Source organism: Physeter macrocephalus, unplaced genomic scaffold (genome assembly GCF_002837175.3).
Source record: "Physeter macrocephalus isolate SW-GA unplaced genomic scaffold, ASM283717v5 random_183, whole genome shotgun sequence".
NCBI classification, from domain to species: domain Eukaryota; kingdom Metazoa; phylum Chordata; class Mammalia; order Artiodactyla; family Physeteridae; genus Physeter; species Physeter macrocephalus.
The window spans coordinates 22,782-39,322 of record NW_021145472.1 but is presented as its reverse complement, the minus strand read 5'-3'; the positions used below and the strand labels follow the sequence as shown (position 1 = coordinate 39,322).

At 47.0% G+C, this 16,541-nt stretch overlaps 1 protein-coding gene across 3 annotated transcripts in view; it reads left to right on the top strand.

Annotated features, from left to right (window-relative positions):
- Positions 1-16,541, top strand: part of LOC114484938 (inositol 1,4,5-trisphosphate receptor type 1-like) — a 98,608-nt gene that overhangs the window by 59,297 nt on the left and 22,770 nt on the right. For all 3 annotated transcript variants that reach the window (XM_055082607.1, XM_055082609.1, XM_055082608.1), the window contains exons 11-16: positions 637-812; positions 5,289-5,453; positions 11,117-11,312; positions 12,659-12,751; positions 13,955-14,094; positions 14,672-14,837. In XM_055082607.1, coding sequence (XP_054938582.1) covers positions 637-812; positions 5,289-5,453; positions 11,117-11,312; positions 12,659-12,751; positions 13,955-14,094; positions 14,672-14,837 — 936 coding nt within the window. The remainder of the gene's footprint in view (positions 1-636; positions 813-5,288; positions 5,454-11,116; positions 11,313-12,658; positions 12,752-13,954; positions 14,095-14,671; positions 14,838-16,541) is intronic.

Here is a 16,541-nt window from a genome sequence, read left to right as displayed (position 1 = left end):
ATGTGGGATCTTTCCGGACCGGGGCACGAACCCGTGTGCCCCGCATCGGCAGGCGGACTCTCAACCACTGCGCCACCAGGGAAGCCCCCTTAGCATACTTTTCATAGAAATTAGAAGTTTATTCTTCCAGCTCGCCTCCCCTAAGAGTAAAGTGTGACACATGTTTGAGTTTTGCTCATGGAACAAACTCATTTGATGGGTGCCTACTGGGTGCCCAGTGCTTCCCTTGGGGAATTTGGAGTCTGGTGGGGATGGGGTTTAGGGAGGGGGCAGTGACCGCTAGAGAACAGTTTCCCATAGGGATGACCAGGGGTACAAGAATCAGAGAAGGAAGGAGCACCTGGCATGTTTTGTGAGGAGGAGACTTCCTAGAAGAGGTGACCTCTAGGCTAAGACTTAACATGAATGGGAAAGGGAGAGAATTTCCCAGGTGGAAGGAACATGTATCAGTAGAAGGCTTGCAGGTAAGAAAACATGGATGTGATTGGTTACATCTGGGGCAGAGAACTGGACGTGAGGGTTGGGACATACGAGGCCAGAGAGGTGGTTGAAGAAAATGACGTTAAACCTGTTTTGGTCTGTCACCTGTACCCGGTGAAAGCTCTGATCTCTGAGAGCCCTGCCTTGTCCTTCCAGGAACCCTGGAGCCACACTGGTCGGGGCTGCTGTGGACAGCCATGCTCATATCTCTGGCCATCGTCATTGCCCTCCCCAAGCCCCACGGCATCCGGGCCTTAATCGCTTCCACAATTCTCCGGTTGATATTTTCAGTCGGGTTACAACCCACGTTGTTTCTTCTGGGAGCTTTCAACGTAAGTATGAATACCTTCATCGCCACTTTTGTGTTTACATACAAGTAGGAATGCCTTCCATCCTCCCCAGAATCTTGGCCTGTGCTTCCAGTGCAGAAAAATAGTATCTGGGTCAAGTGTTAAAATAGCAGAAGCAAAGGAGAGCTGCAGGTGGCCATGTCCCTTTTCCTCTTCTCACAAGACGGTGGGCCTCTTAACGTACTCTCCGGGCACCGACAGTCTCATCTTCAGGGAATATTCCTCCCAGGATTAGGCAGACAAAGGGAGAGAAGTTGAGATCTGGGTTAGTTTTGCCAATCAGGTCAAAGGTGTGCTAGGACGAGAGATTTTAGCCATTCGGTCAGATGACCGAATGTCCACCCACTTCTGGTGAGGACTGCAGAGAAGCAAGAGGAACTGTTGTCAGAGATCGAGCAGGTGGAGAGGTAAGAAGAGAATCAAGGAGAGTTACCTCAAAGTCAGTAGTGACATTTGGAAATGCTGTTTCACCGCTGTGGACGGGTAGGTGCCAACTCCATCTGTGGAATTCCTAGGAAATGGACACAGCTGATACAAAGCCATAAATTGGACAGGTTTCCTGGTGAAAAAAAGGAACGAACTGGGACATGTGGGGATCTAAAACTGCCTTCCAGGGGTTTCTGCCCTGCGTGTGTACGGAAGCTGAGGTCACGGTTCAAAAATGGAAGTGATACTGCAAAAAAGGTGAATCCAGTGATTGAGCGCAATCATAAATGTCCCCCAGTGGCTGTTCAGATGGCAGAGGCAGCAAGGGCGCTAGGGGAGAAGGGGGACAGGGCTGAAGTTTTGTCTTAAAGCATGGAGACAGTGGGGCCAGGAAGCAGGGATTGAGCGGAGCATCTTCCCCATAGGCCACAGCAGCGAGGGAAGCCCGGGCCTTCTCAGGAGACGACCACCCGTTGAGTTTCGCCTCCTCTGTGGCTCACGTACTGACCTGTAGGGCCTGATCCTGTACCAGGAACCTGGGCCCTGCAGTTCAGGAAGATGCACTAGGGCTTCATCCTCCAGGTCAGCGTGTTCCAAGTTGATAAACCTTAGGTGAAAAGAGCGTTCCTTGGTCAAATCGATGTGCGAAATGCTGGGTTAAGCAACATGAAGGGTTTTCCACGGCAGCATTTCTGAGACTTTAACATGCTGATACGGGTTATGAATCCGTAAGAAAGGGACACCAGGTATTCGTGTTTCCCGAACTTATTTGCCCACATTTTTTGTAAAGTATCACTTGGAATTAGTGTTGTATAGAATATAGGTTGGGAAATTCTATTCCCAATAGTGGGAAATGATTCAGGGTTTTTGAGCAGTTCGGTGGTTGAGAAAATTCCCTTGGTAGTGGCGTGAATATACACGGATTTGAGCAAGGTGGGTGGGGGACCACTTAGGGCCTCTAGCAGGGCTTTCAGTTACGTGTGACAAGCCTGTGTCTTGGTCATAACGGAGAAGAAGGAAGGTACAGGTGTCAGAGCTTCGGAGGGAACAGCGACACATGGTGGGCGTAGGGTCTGAGCCTTAAGCCTGAAAGCAGTGCAGGGCTTGGTCTGGGTCCTTTTCTCCAGGCAAAGAAGGTATCACTGTCTTGACTGGGTGATGAAGGAGGCAAGTATAACTCCAAATTTTTAGTCACGGGAGGCTGGGAGAAGAATGATGCCTCCAGCTAAAACAAAGTCATGCCAGACCTGGTTTTCAGGGTGAAAAGAGACCAAAATTGTTGGCTCGCTGGGCTTGAGGTAACAAGGCAAGCTATTAACGTTGGGCCTGATGTTTGAAAATCAGGCATGACCAGAGTGACAGAGCCACATCAGCGCTGAAGCAGGAAATGCAGGCTTCACCTGCAGTGAGAGGAAGCTTTTTAAGAAAGAAATACAGGAGAAACAAATAAATAAAAGGAAAAAACACTCAGTATTTCAGAGGTTGTCTTCTGCGAGTTACTTCTTTTGTTTCTCTGGCCTTTGGTCGTTCCATAGTTTTCTCTTTAATGTAAATCAGTTGGGGGAAAGACTCCATTTGGATAATTAATGACGATTCATAATACCATTAGCTGCAGGGGCGGGGGGGGGGGGGAATAGCTGAAACAGTAAACAGTTATTTAGAGGGGATAACAAAAGAGGAACGTTCACATGGAGCAACGGGAGACGGAAAAGCTGCTGTGGACACACAGCGCAGGAATGTTGGAGATCTAAGATCTGGGGAAGCAGCCCAGGGTGGTGTCCTGGCAGCCGCGTGCAGGGAGGGTGGTGAGAAGGGTGCTGCAGGAGCTGGGGTTGGGTGCTAGGAGTGGACAGGGCAAGACGGCTGTGTGTGCCCTGGAGAATCCCTGGGGACGTGGGGAGAGCCGCTGCACTAGAGAGCTGGAACCAAAAGCCACATCTGACACTAACCAAAGTGGGGTCCGTAGGAAGTGGGGACAGCAGACTAAGACCGTGAATAGGAGACAGTTGCTGGTGAAGCGACAGAGAAAACGGGGGCAGAAGTTAAAGGGAAGAGTGGACTCAGGTGAAGTGGACTGCTCTGTTGTTAATACCGCAGGTGCCTGGGCTTGTGTGAGGTCCTGGAATGTCAACCAGAGCGTGTGGCCTTTTTGTTTTTGTTTTTGTTTTTTCCTCTCTGAAACCCCAGCAACACAGTTCTTTCAGAATGAATGATGCTTTCTCACCCTAAAAAAGATCCTATAGTGGCAAAGGTTAGAACATTAGAAGAAAAAGACCTGGTGGATTGAAAGGTTAGCCTGTCTGAGAAAGCCGAACCTTCTCCGTGGGTGTTGGCTTCCCCCCTTATCTGATTGCTGAGAAGCTCGCTTGCACTGACCCACCAGATTAACTGGCACCGCTTCCCCAGCACCTGTGGCCAAGCTAGCTCGGGTAGCAGGAGATGGTTTTACCAAGTGCAGCCGAAACGCAGTCTCTCCACCTTTCTCCTGATTCAGGTTTTTCTAGCAGCGTGTTGCTATAGGCAGACTTCAGGCATGGCGTTTCTCTCAAAGGTGGGACTCTGTTATACAGTAGGTCAGCCTTCAGTTGCACGGGTCAGAAAACCTAATCCACGCTAATGTAAGCAAAGGAGAAAATGTGACTGAGAATCTAGCGCCCGGCTTCAGGTGTAGCTGAATTCAGGAGGCTGGACGGTAGTGTCAGGGCTCAGTTCCTCTCTTTTGGTTCTGCGCCGGTGGTACCCTTAGGCTCCATGGTAATGTAGGATGGATGCCAGCAGCCTCAGAGCTCACTTTCTGTCAGGTCCAAGGTCAGGGGTAAAGAACAAAGTTGCCTTACGCTGCAGTCCCAGGAAGGATCTCAGTGGGTGTCGTTGACTCCACTTGGTCACGGGCCTGTCCGTGAACCAGTCGTTGCCAGGAGATTGCCATAATTCCGACTGGCCAGGATGGAGCCCCACCCAGACCTCAAGGACCGATACATGGGGAGGGATGGATCCCCAGAGGAAAAATAGAAGTTATTCCCAACCCAAGGAGGGCCAAGCGTTGGTACTTTACGAGGTCCCAGTGTGGCTCCTTCCGGGGGATAAGAGTAGTCTTCTTGGAGAGTCGGGGGGATCTGATAGTATAGGTTGGGAGGGAGACTTACCTTTATTCTTTATACTCTTATATGCTATTGGAAAAAAATGCTGTTACTTTTACCATGGATATGTGACTATTTCAATGAAATATGAGTCTATGAAAAGGAAGAAATCAGGAAAATCACATTTCTTTGCTTAATAAGGTTACATACTTTTCATATATTGTTTTTTAACTTTTTATTGAGATGTAATTGACATATAATATTGTATTAGTTTTAGGTGTACAACATTTTGATTTGATATTACAAAATGAATACCACAATAAATTTAACTTTCATCGCCAAAAAAAAACAAAAACAAAAAAGTTATTCCCAGAAAGGGGGACAGGGGAATAGAACTCATCCTGAAGTCACTTACTTTCCCCTGCCCACCCCAAGAGAATTCTCATTTTCCCTGTAAAATTAGGAGCAGTGGATGACAAGAACTGGCTGCTTCGCATTACACTGCAACCCTCTAGTGCCTAGAATGTAACAGAAAGTTAGAAAACACTTTTAATCATGCTGATCACAGGGTTCGTGGATTGAGGTGACTTCTTTGTTTGACTAACTCATGTAAGGATGTTAGAAATGATTCATATCTCATCTTGAGAATCATAATTTCAGTATGTGTTCATTTTGTTTTTGTCACTTACAAATGCCACTTGATTAGTGTTGCACATGAAGTTATTTGACTGTCACATTAACTCGCAATATGCCTGAAAAGCAAAGTAATGAAATGACTTTGATCCGCAGAACAGTTCTCGGCGCGTTCGGTGGGCCCTGGGTGCAAAAGGAAGCTTCTGTTTGGGCACAGGCGCCGAGAGACGCCTGGGGGCAAACTGCCCTCGGCTCTTGTGAAGAGTCTCGAGTTCGGCATGGTCCGTGCTTATCTGACCGTTGCTGTCATTGTTGTCAGGTCTGCAATAAAATCATCTTTCTGATGAGCTTTGTGGGCAACTGTGGAACATTCACCAGAGGCTACCGAGCCATGGTTCTGGATGTTGAGTTCCTTTATCATTTGCTGTATCTGCTGATCTGCGCCATGGGGCTCTTCGTCCATGAATTCTTCTACAGTTTGCTGGTGAGTTGCTGGTGTTGAAAGATTTTACATGTGGGCAACTAGGAGAGCATCCTGTGTCCTTCCTCCCCTCACGGACCCCTCCTTTCCATGGTGACGGGTGTGCCTGGTCTACGAGGTCGTAGCCCGCCCTGTACGCGGCGTTTGGGGCATCTGGAGAGGAAAGCTACCCAGGGAGCAGGTCAGCTCTCGGGAGCCCAGGAGGTGCACGATCACACCGTGTGGTCATGGTGATGGAGGACGCCCACCATCTGGATGAGGAGATGTTGCCTCCATGTGCACCTTTGTCTGTCTTATTTCTCGGCCTCAGCCAGCACTTACAAGGAGAATGTTTTTGTGACTATCACCTTTGGACAGTTCTCGTGGGATCCATTTTCCAGTGAAAACATGGAGTGCCAATAAGAGCAGGAGCTATTTTCAAAGACCCAGGACCCATGACAATGAGCTTGATAGATTTATTGCTCCAGTAGACCTTTTTTTTTTTTTTTTTTTTTTTTTTTTTTTTTTTTTTTTTTTTTGCGGCACGGGGGCCCCGCGGCACGTGGGCCTCTCACTGTTGTGGCCTCTCCCGTTGCGGAGCCCAGGCTCCGGACGCGCAGGCTCAGCGGCCACGGCTCACGGGCCCAGCCGCTCCGCGGCATGTGGGATCTTCCCGGACCGGGGCGCGAACCCGTGTCCCCTGCATCGGCAGGCGGACTCTCAACCACTGCGCCACCAGGGAAGCCCTGATCCAGGAGACCTTTTCAGCAGAAGTTGTGTTCCAGTCTGAGCTGAGTGGTTAATAAATATCTTGATTTTCCATTATTTTCCTCCTGAGCAGGTTTTTAAATGACAGACCTCTATCTGCTTATTCTCCTGTCATTACAGGGAATCTTGACCTGTAGAGTTGTAGATAAAGAACCACTTCATTGTACCTATGTCAAATGACAGGAAGCGTAAAATTGACCTTTCTGCGAGCAAAACCATCCATAAAGGGAATAGAAGTGTTAGAATGTTTCTGATGATAAAAAATGATCAAGGCCTAAGTGTTGACTTAAGACGAGGGACTTGGGACTACCCTGGCAGTCCAGTGGTTAGGACTGTGTGCTTTCCTTGCCAAGGGTGCGGGTCCGATCCCTGGTTGGGGAACTAAGATCCCACAAACCGCGTGGTGCAGCCAAGAAAAAGAAACGACGAGGGATTTACTTATTTACCTAAGCAGAGCAAGGAAGGCACTTCTAGGAGTTGCCGTCCATGTGGTCTCCGGCCTGGTGACTTAACTGCTCTGTGCCTCAGTTTCCCCATCTACGAAATGGGGAGAACAGTCCATTTCCTGGCAGGGCCATCGTAGGGATTTTCTGCTACTTCGCGTGTCAGGGTCTGAGAACAGCACCGCCTCAGAAATGCTGAGCAACAGCCGGCTGTTATTACTGTGTCTGTCATCCTGTCTCCCCTCTCCCATCCAAACACCACAAAGGATGCACCATCTAGGCCTCCAGGATTAGCTCCTTCCATTAGTGGTGGATGCTGGCAGGCTGAGGGATATGGATATGGATTCGTTTCCCTCATTTTAAAATAGGTCTGGCCGTACTTTGAGGTTTTAGGCAGAGGTCTCTGGATACACTTGTTATGGCCATTACGTGCCCTATTTTGGTCTCTCTCTATCAGAGATCTTTAGAGCTCTGTGTATATTTCTAAGCCTTTTTGTCTCATGCAACAACACCCCTGGGTGGGGTTCCTGTTTGTGAGTCTGGGAGGCCCAAGTCCGGAACCTGACAAATTCCTGTCCTCTCTCAGTGGGGAGGCAGAGTTGAGTCGGGGTCTCTCCCACCCCTGCTGAGGGGGTCTCTCCCACGAGGTAGGGGAGTCCCCTTCAGACAGTGCCATCTCGCCCTGGCAGAGAATGACTTTTCCGACCATCTGTATCCCGTTGGCTCTGTTTGCTTTTCTGTTCATCAAATCCTCTTCTTTTGCTCATCGGCAGTGCCAGCCGGTGCCAGAACTAGACGCGGTGGGTGTCACGGTGAGACGAGGCAGTGTCGTCCCAGCCCTCACGGGCCTCACAGTGTGGAAGAGAACAGTGACTGTCACTTACTGACTGCTCCCTGTGTGCTCTTTCTGTCCCCTCTCACGACCGCCTTTGAGGCGGATGAACTCTGCAAATTACCACCGGCCAGGTGGAGCCTGGTGAGGCAGGTCACCTGACCAGAGTCGCGCCGCAAGTCAGGGGCAGAGACCACGACGGCGACGCAGCTCTGTTGACTCCCGGGTCTAAGTGCTTAAGCACAGCCCTGAGCTGCCTTTCATTTGAGCCTGTGAGAAAGTCCCTGCTTCGCTGAAACCCGTACTTCACATTGCAGTCTGCATGCCTGCCTTCCCGTCCCTCCCCTGTCACAGAAGGATCAGAGGGGCTCCGAGCTCCTGGTGACGCTACCTCGGCTCGGTGCACTTGGAGAAAGACTGACCAGGGCCAAATGAGACTGGGGTTGGACGCTTCTCCATAGGTGCTTCTGCAGGGTTTCTAAGCCATCTGGGCCTTGACTTTCTGTGACTTCAAGTGCTGTGTTCCTTTTGGTGTCAAAAGCAGTATTTAACGTGTCTATTGGGAACCACAGACAAAATACTGAAACGGTTCACGTTATTCCACACATGAGGAAAGCCTGTGACAGGAAGGAATTGGAGAGAGACCTCTAGCAGGGAAACCCCACACGTCACGTGAAAGCTCTGCACCAGCAGGGCGGAAAGGCAGAGTGGGTGACTGTGGCCTAATTGAAGTTCACCCCAAGACTGGCTGAACCCGGTCCCAAGCCTGCATTCAAGTTGTGTCCTTAGCAAACTATTAACATCCCAAGATGAAAGTGTGCAAAGTTCGTTCGTTAGCAGGCAGGTAAGAAAAGGAGAAATTCACATGGTCAGTAAACGTGGAAGTGTTCTAATGTCAAACAGTGACTACTGACTAAAACATGAGCGTGATCCCGTGTTGTACCTGTTATGTTGGGAAGGGTTCAGAAGCATAATCATGCCCACTTCTAGTGAGAGTGCGCTAAAATGGGCGTCGTTCTCTAACAGTGGTAAGGATACATTGGTACAGCCTTTCCGGAAAGCAGTGGAGCGATATTGTGTGTTATAATATTTGACCCAACAGTTCCATTTCTGGAAACTTGCCAAAAAGAAATAACTGGACAGGTATCTATACAGGCACATGCAGAGGTGTTCATCACAGCATTACTTTTAATGATATATAATTGAAAACATCTTGACTGTTTAAAAAAGGAAAAGATATTGGTTGAGTAGACCAGTGTATGGTTTCTCCATACACTGGAATACTAGGTGATCATTTATTTATTTATTTATTTTTTGGGAAACTGACATAAGGTTTATTATTTTTTTCCTCAGAAAAAATTGTAACAGAAACAAAGCTTCAAAACAGAATGAAGTAAAACTTTCCTTAACAAAGATCCGTGGACATAAAATGAAAAAGCTCTCAGAAATGCAAATAGATCTAATTGTTCTTTTTATTAAATATAGACACAGGTGGCAGCTATATTGCCCAAATTCAAGAGACTATAAATACTTCAGGACCATATTCGACTAATCTCTAATCTAAAACGAGTGAAAGTACCAGAAGGAAGAGAGAAAAGGTATTATCCAGAAAATCAGACCACTGCTTATTTTTAACCAGAGCTGTGATGATAGTTATTTACTTAGATTTGAAAAAAGTATCTATTTTGATCACACCGTCACAGAGATTCTGAGTTTGTCAATCAGGCTATCATCCAGGCAGGTACTTTAACTAGGTGATCTTTTTGACATGAAAATGTTCATGATTCTTTTTACCAAGGAAGCGGACTATATGCCAGCTTACGGTATAATATTTTTGTAAAAATATGTATGCATACGTTACACTTTTTTCAATTATGTAGTAAGGTCAGAAGGAAAGAATGTGTTGAGTAAATGTCTATAGATATTGGGGTTATTAGTGATTTTTGTTTTTTCTTTGTGCTTTTTTGTGTTTTCAAAGTTTTCTCCGTTGAACTTGTCTAATTTTCTAATCAGAAGAAAGTTTTTCCTTATTATGAAGTGACATATGTCCATTGTTTTAAAATCAGAAATTATAGATAAAAGGAAAAAGTTACTTGTCATTTCAGTGATTTGGGGGCTGTATAATCTCTACAGTTCTTAGCCCCAGAAAACAAGTGTCATTTGTTGTCTGAAGTCGCTCTTACTTGCTGCTTCAGGTGGGTGCTGGAAAATATTTAACCAACATTAACAGCAACATTAGCCTTTGTACTCTTATATCGAATAAACGCCTCTTCCTTGCTTCCTTTTAAGTGTCCTCCTTTACCCGGTGCCCTTCACACTGGTCTCAGGACACAGAGTGGCCTTATGGAGGCAGAGGGGCTAATTGAGCAGAAAATGAACTCAGACGTAAAATTCTAAATTGGAAGGGACTCGGAGATGAGCTAGTTCAGTCCGCTGATTTTACCAATGCAGAAACTGAGGTCCAGAGAGGTCTCATGGCCCGATCAACAGCTTGCATCAAATTAAAAGCAGAGTCAGGATTCACACCCTTGTCCCCTGACTCACTTGGCTGTGTACAGTCATTCCCCAAAGCCACGGTGGAAGCAGGACCTTCAGGACAGGATCAGATGTCCACACAGAGGCCATATTAAAGCTAGCCCCCCCCCCGCCCAGGTCCAGAATAACACCGCGCATCTCTTCTCTCATGGCTCTCCGCCAACCCTCCAGCCAAATATGTGAGATTGTAGTTCCTAGAAGACCAGCTACTGGTCTCCCATACCTCTGAGTACCTCCAGGGAGCCTCCATTTCTCATGAAGCCAAGTTCTTGCAAAGCCCAGGCCCCTTGGACAGAGGGCGCAGCAAGATGGTGAACCCGCTGTGAACCGCAGGGGGTCTCTGCCCCGACCAGGGCCATAGGAAGGGTTTAGGCTTCCTGGCGTTGTTACCACCGCCAGCGTCCCTGCTGTGTACTATCTGTGTGACCTTGGCCCAGTCCCTTCGTCAGGAATTTAATGATAATTACCATCGATTGTGGACTTACTCAGCACATAAGTATGACTGTATGCTAAGCACTATATATACACTGTCTGTTTATTCTTTACAATAAGTCTCTCTCCTCTAGTCTGCACATGATGAAACTGAGGCTCCGAGAGGAAGGGGGTAATACCTGATCCTGGTGGCAGCAAGCGGTTGAGCTGAGGTTTGAACCTCTGTCCACTCCAGAGTCCCTGCTCCCTGGGCTGGCCCACTGCAGGTCAGCCAGTCCCATATCCAGAGTGGCTGGCCCTTGATAGGAGCTCAGTGAGTAATCCCTAAATGAATGCCAGGACCCTCATCCCTTTCCTCCCCCTTGTCCTCTGCAGCTCACTGGTACAGCCTGTATTTTCTCTATTCCCAAGACCTCTAAGCTACACGTAAACAACTTGAAATTGCTATTGCTTCCCACCCTCCTTTTCTATATTTGTTGTTCCTTATTTTTACCACCTCGGTTTTCACTGTTAAGACAGGCAGGTGTAACACGTTAGGGGTATAATGCTTTTGAGTTTCCGGAAGGGTAAATTCTTTATAAATCATTATAAAGTTGTCATTAGGGGATATTGATGTCCATCTAGTATAGAGGCTTCTTAAAATTGTCCCATTGTTGTCCTTTCGTTTGTTTTTAAAGCTTTTTGACTTAGTGTACAGAGAAGAGACTCTGCTTAATGTCATTAAAAGCGTCACTCGCAACGGACGGTCCATCATCTTGACAGCGGTCCTGGCTTTGATCCTGGTTTACCTGTTCTCAATAGTGGGCTACCTTTTCTTCAAGGATGACTTCATCTTGGAAGTAGATAGGCTGCCCAATGAAACCGCTCTTCCAGGTGGGTTTGGGATCTTCTGAGCTTTTTTAATGTTAAAAGAGTATTTCCTGATTACAACTGAGCTAAAAATGATGACTTTGGCAGTGCAGGTATCTCCCTAACACTCAGAGTGCGAACTGAATACAGGGCTTAGTTCTCCCTTCATTCAAAGGGCGGTATGATGTGTCAGTGCTAAGTGTGAGTGTCCAGATGCTACATTGAATTTATTTACTAAAGTCCTATTTTAAACTAGTACAACATTTTCATAAAACAGTTAGACCATGTATATTGAAAGCAGAGGAGTATGCATTCCTCTGGCTTGGTAAATCTACCTCTAGGAATTTATCCTTTAAAAAAAAAATGTAGAAACAGATGTGTACGGAAGTATGTTCATTGCAGTGTGAAATTGGAAGCAATCTCAACGTAAGGGAGTGTTTCATAAGAGTGTGGTTCATCCATGGTGTGGTGAACCCTACAGGTATGGTACGTCTTTATAAACCTTCATGGAAAAGTACCCAAGATATGGTAGGAAATTGCAGAAGAATAACTACAATAGGTTCTGTGTAGATTTTTATTTTTAATTAAAAAGCTCATATATGTCTTATAAAATATGGAAGAATATACCCGCAGACTGCAATCAGTGGCTGTCTCTGGGTCTTTTTTTTTTTTTTTAACAATGTGCAAGTTTTACAGTGAGCTTATATGATTTTAATTTATAGAAAAAAACAGAAGAGATTTCCTCTTTTGAGAGAGAGATACATATTCTTGAGTGATACCCAAGTGCCTTTTCCCTCAATTAAAATACTTGACACTAGTAAGTGAAACATTACTGGTTTTTCATCTGGTAGCCAGGCGCCCTGAGTCCAAGGAACAAACTAGAATTGTAACTAAGCCAGGCAGCCTTTTTCTCCCTCCCAAATGCTGCATTCTTGGCATGTAACTCGAGCCTCCAAGTTGACACTAAAAATGGCATATTCACTGCCAACCATCTTAGGGTTCTGAACTAAACTGATCTGGACCTCAGATTTCCACGCCCGCTTCTCAGGCAGACTTGGTATAAATCTTGCTGGAGTCTGTATGTTCAGTAGTATTTGTCGAAGAGTTTCAGCTGTTTGTCTTTAAAGTTGGAGAGGTGCTATTTAACTGCGATATTTCTAGTAAGCTTACAGGAATTGACATTTCTGGCTCTTTTCCCATACAGATCACCAAATGAAAGTGTAAATTGCATCTCTGCTTTGAATTTATATGCAGGCTTGTCGGGTGTTATTTATGTAAAGAATTGTTTAATCAGCCGTGAATTGGGGACTTCAAACATTTTAACCATATGTTGCCAGATTGTTCATCATAAAATTTCCTTCTCTCTCCAGAAGCCAGTGAGAGTTTGGCAAGCGAGTTCCTGTACTCTGACGTGTGTAGGGTGGAGACTGGGGAGAACTGCTCCTCTCCGGCACCCAAAGAAGGTAGGACCTCGCAGCGTTACCATGTTAGTGCCAGGCTCCCCCCAGAGGCTTAGATGGTGCACATGACTTTGGAAGCAGATGAAGGCAGACTCACTGCTCAGAAGTAAGGCCAACAGCAAAGAGGAAGGGCTGGGAGAGAGGAGGGGGATGAAGCGGGGGGAAAGAAGGCGATATGGGAAGAAAATAGCTGCTTCATTGATTCAGCCAGTATTTACTGAGTGTCCACTATTTGCCAAGGACTGTGTTGTACTCTTAGATATAATACTATAGTGGCAGGGTCGGGGTGGGGGGAGAGGGAGGTGGGCAAAGAGGTGATTACTAGAGAGGATGCTAAGTGCTGAGAATAAGGATGGAATATAGAAGATAGGCACCCAGCCTAATACGGGAGTAAGAGTATCACCCAGGAGGTGACAGCTGAATGAAAACAGTAGAATCTTGGGCGAAGGAGGAGGGGTCGGTATTCCTTTTGGAGGGAACAGCATGCCTAAAGGCTTGGACGCAGAATACAGCACGTTGAGGGAGATAACGATCGTGAGGAAGAAGAGCAGGAAGAAGTGAACCCAGAGAGGTCAGCAAAGGGCCAGATCATGAAGGGTCTTAACATGGTCAGGCTAAGGGGGTCAAAGCTTACTTAAAGCACGATCCAGGTTGTTGAGAGGGGAGTGATATGATGAGATAGGTGTTTTAGCAAGACCATTCTCACTGCAGCTGGAGAAAAGAACAGGGCGGTCAGCAAGTTCTTCCTCCAAAAACCAGTAAGAATGGACAGTTTCCAGTTTAAAGCGATTTATTCAGAGGACCAACTGTAAAAATGTAGCTGGATCTAGACCTACAGCATCCCCGGTGAGGAACCTGGGCCCTGAGCTGAGAGAAGACATGCTTCTCGCTCAGAGTACTGAGCGACTTACCTAAGATCAAGCGCCTGTTCAGAGCTGACACTGTAGTTTAAAATCTGAAAACGATAGGGAATATTTTAGATTTAATAGAGGGAAGGGCACTTCTGGGCTTGAGAAATTAGCACGTTTTAGTGACGAAAACAGTGATGAAAAAGAAAGCTTGGGATGCTCGATGCCTTTCTTTTATTCTTTCCGGCTCCTGTCTGTCAGCTGGTGAGGTGGTATTCGGGAATCATGATCTCCAAATCGCGGGATCTCTTTTCACTCACGTTTCACATCTCTCACGACGTGCCTGATCCGTTCGCAGAGCGGATCCCTGCAGAAGAGACGGAGCAAGATAAAGAGCGCACGTGTGAGACGCTACTCATGTGCATTGTCACAGTGCTGAGTCACGGGCTGCGGAGCGGGGGCGGAGTGGGAGACGTGCTCAGGAAGCCGTCCAAAGAGGTAGCTGCGCCCCAGGGGAAGGAAGAGCAGGGGGGCGGGGTGGGTGGCGAGAGCACAACGCAGTGGGCTCCAGTGTAAACCGGAGACACAGAGGCAGAGCCGGGAGCGGTGATGAGGAGACGTGCGTGCGGAACCCGCTGCTTAGGGCTGCTTTCCTCTCCGGTGGCCATCGAGTTGCAGCCCTGGGAGGAGGCCCCGGCGCGGAAGGGGTTAGCTTCTGCTCTCCTCTCCGTGTATTTAAGCGATTCCTTCCTTCGGGGGCCAGGTCTGGCCTGCGTGCTCACATTTGTAAACCCCTTAGATCCCAGGAAGCCGCTCTCGGGCACGTGCCACGTGACACTTGGAGAACTCACAATATACACAGCGGGTGTGAAAAGAGCCGCATTTGTGGCTTTTACACTTTGACGCCCAATGTAACGTGCCGAACGGAGCACACGGCGCTGCTGGGGGTTGGGGTGGGCCAGGAGGGCTGGGACCTCTGACTTGGGTGCATCAAGTCCCCTCCCTGCCCCGAGCTCTGCAGACCCAGGTGCTGGGGAGGGGGGGTAATCCGCTGACAGAGGCGCCTCTGTTCCAGGAGCCCCTCTTTGCTGCTCGAGTGATCTATGACCTCTTGTTCTTCTTCATGGTCATCATCATTGTCCTTAATCTGATTTTCGGGGTCATCATTGACACCTTTGCCGATCTGAGGAGTGAAAAGCAGAAGAAGGAAGAGATCTTAAAGACCACGTGCTTTATCTGCGGTGAGTGGTGCAGCCTGGCTTTTGCCGAGGGGCTGGGGGTGCCCAGACTCTCCGTGGGAGGGGCCGCTGCTGTTCTCCGGCGTCCCTGCCCTTGGCATCGAGTGGGCCTCTGATCTGTTCTGCTGGGGAGTATCTGGAGTTCCCATGGACTCAGTGCAGCGCTTGCCGGTTGCTTTCTGTTTTTTTTTTTTTTTCGGTATGCGGGCCTCTCACTGTCGCGGCCTCTCCCGTTGCGGAGCACAGGCTCAGCGGCCATGGCTCACGGGCCCAGCTGCTCCGCGGCACGTGGGATCTTCCCGGACCGGGGCACGAACCCGTGTCCCCTGCATCGGCAGGCGGACCCTCAACCACTGCGCCACCAGGGAAGGCCCTGCCGGTTGGTTTTAAGAAATGAAGTTTGGGCTAGCAGAAACATCATCGTACATCATTTGAAATGTATGTGTCTCAGGGCCTCATGGTTGTTGGGCTGCCAGAGCCTCTCTTGTTCCCATTCTGAGTAACTAGAATGGAGATCTTTCCTCCACCTCCAGCCTGTGGATGTCTTTACTGCAGATGGTAACAGGTTTTAAGTGGAAATAGAGTCCTCTAAGAGCTTATAGTGAAAATGTTCAGAGCTTGGGCTTGGGAGTCAGACCTGGTTTCTGATTAAACCTCTGCCACTTAGCTGTGTAACCATGGTATAGTCACTTCACTTCTCTGAACCTTTATTGCTCATCTGTAAAATGGGTGCAATAATATGTACTTCTCTGCCTTATCTTGGGACTTAGGAGAGCTAGTTTATGAAACGTGCCTAGCATAGCGCGTGCACTGTGTAGGCACTTAATGATAAGTAGTAAACTGCTACATAAGGGAGGTGCTTGGGGTGCCAGAGATATCATTTTCTGTATAACTACAAGGAAATACATGTAAATGCAGATTAATCATGTAGGAATCTGGGAGCTGAGTAGTCATTTCAAGATTGTTCATAAGGTAGTTACTAAATACATAAATTTCCTACTGGTGTGTCTACTCAAAGAATGATCATTTTTCCGTTTAAAAACTTAAGATCTTAGCTTTTTGCCCCCTTAAAACCATTTAAAACTTTTCGTTTTGACAGAATTCCAGTTACAGAAGGCATAAGAATAGTACAAAGAATTTCTATATACTCTTTACTCCAGTTCCTCACATGTTAAAGTTTTCCTTCATTTTCGTTATTCACACACACACTATTTTTCTGAACAGTTTGAGAGTGGCTGCCGCAATATGCCCCTTTATCCCTATTTCAATACTATATATTTCCTAAAGATAGGACCCTTCTCTTATATATATGCAATATAATTATCAAAATTGGGAGGTTAACAAGGATGTAATACTCTTACTTAATCTACAGATCCTAGTCAAAGTTCACGCTTTATCCCAATAATGTCCTTTATAGCAAATGATAGTCCCAGGTCATGTGTTGAATTCAGTCCATTGACATTTTTGAAGGATATAAAAGTTAGTTATCTTGTAGAATGTCCCTTCGTTTGGGATTTTCTGATGTTTCCTCATGGTAAGATTGAGATTATGTATTTTTTTTATAGGAACATCAAAGAAATGCTGTTTTCTCCTCAGTGCATCATATCAGGAGGTACATGATGCCAGTTCGTCTTATAACTGGTTGTATTAACTCTGATCGCTTGGTTAAGCTGGTAATTGCCCTGTTTCTCCACTGAAGTTACTTTT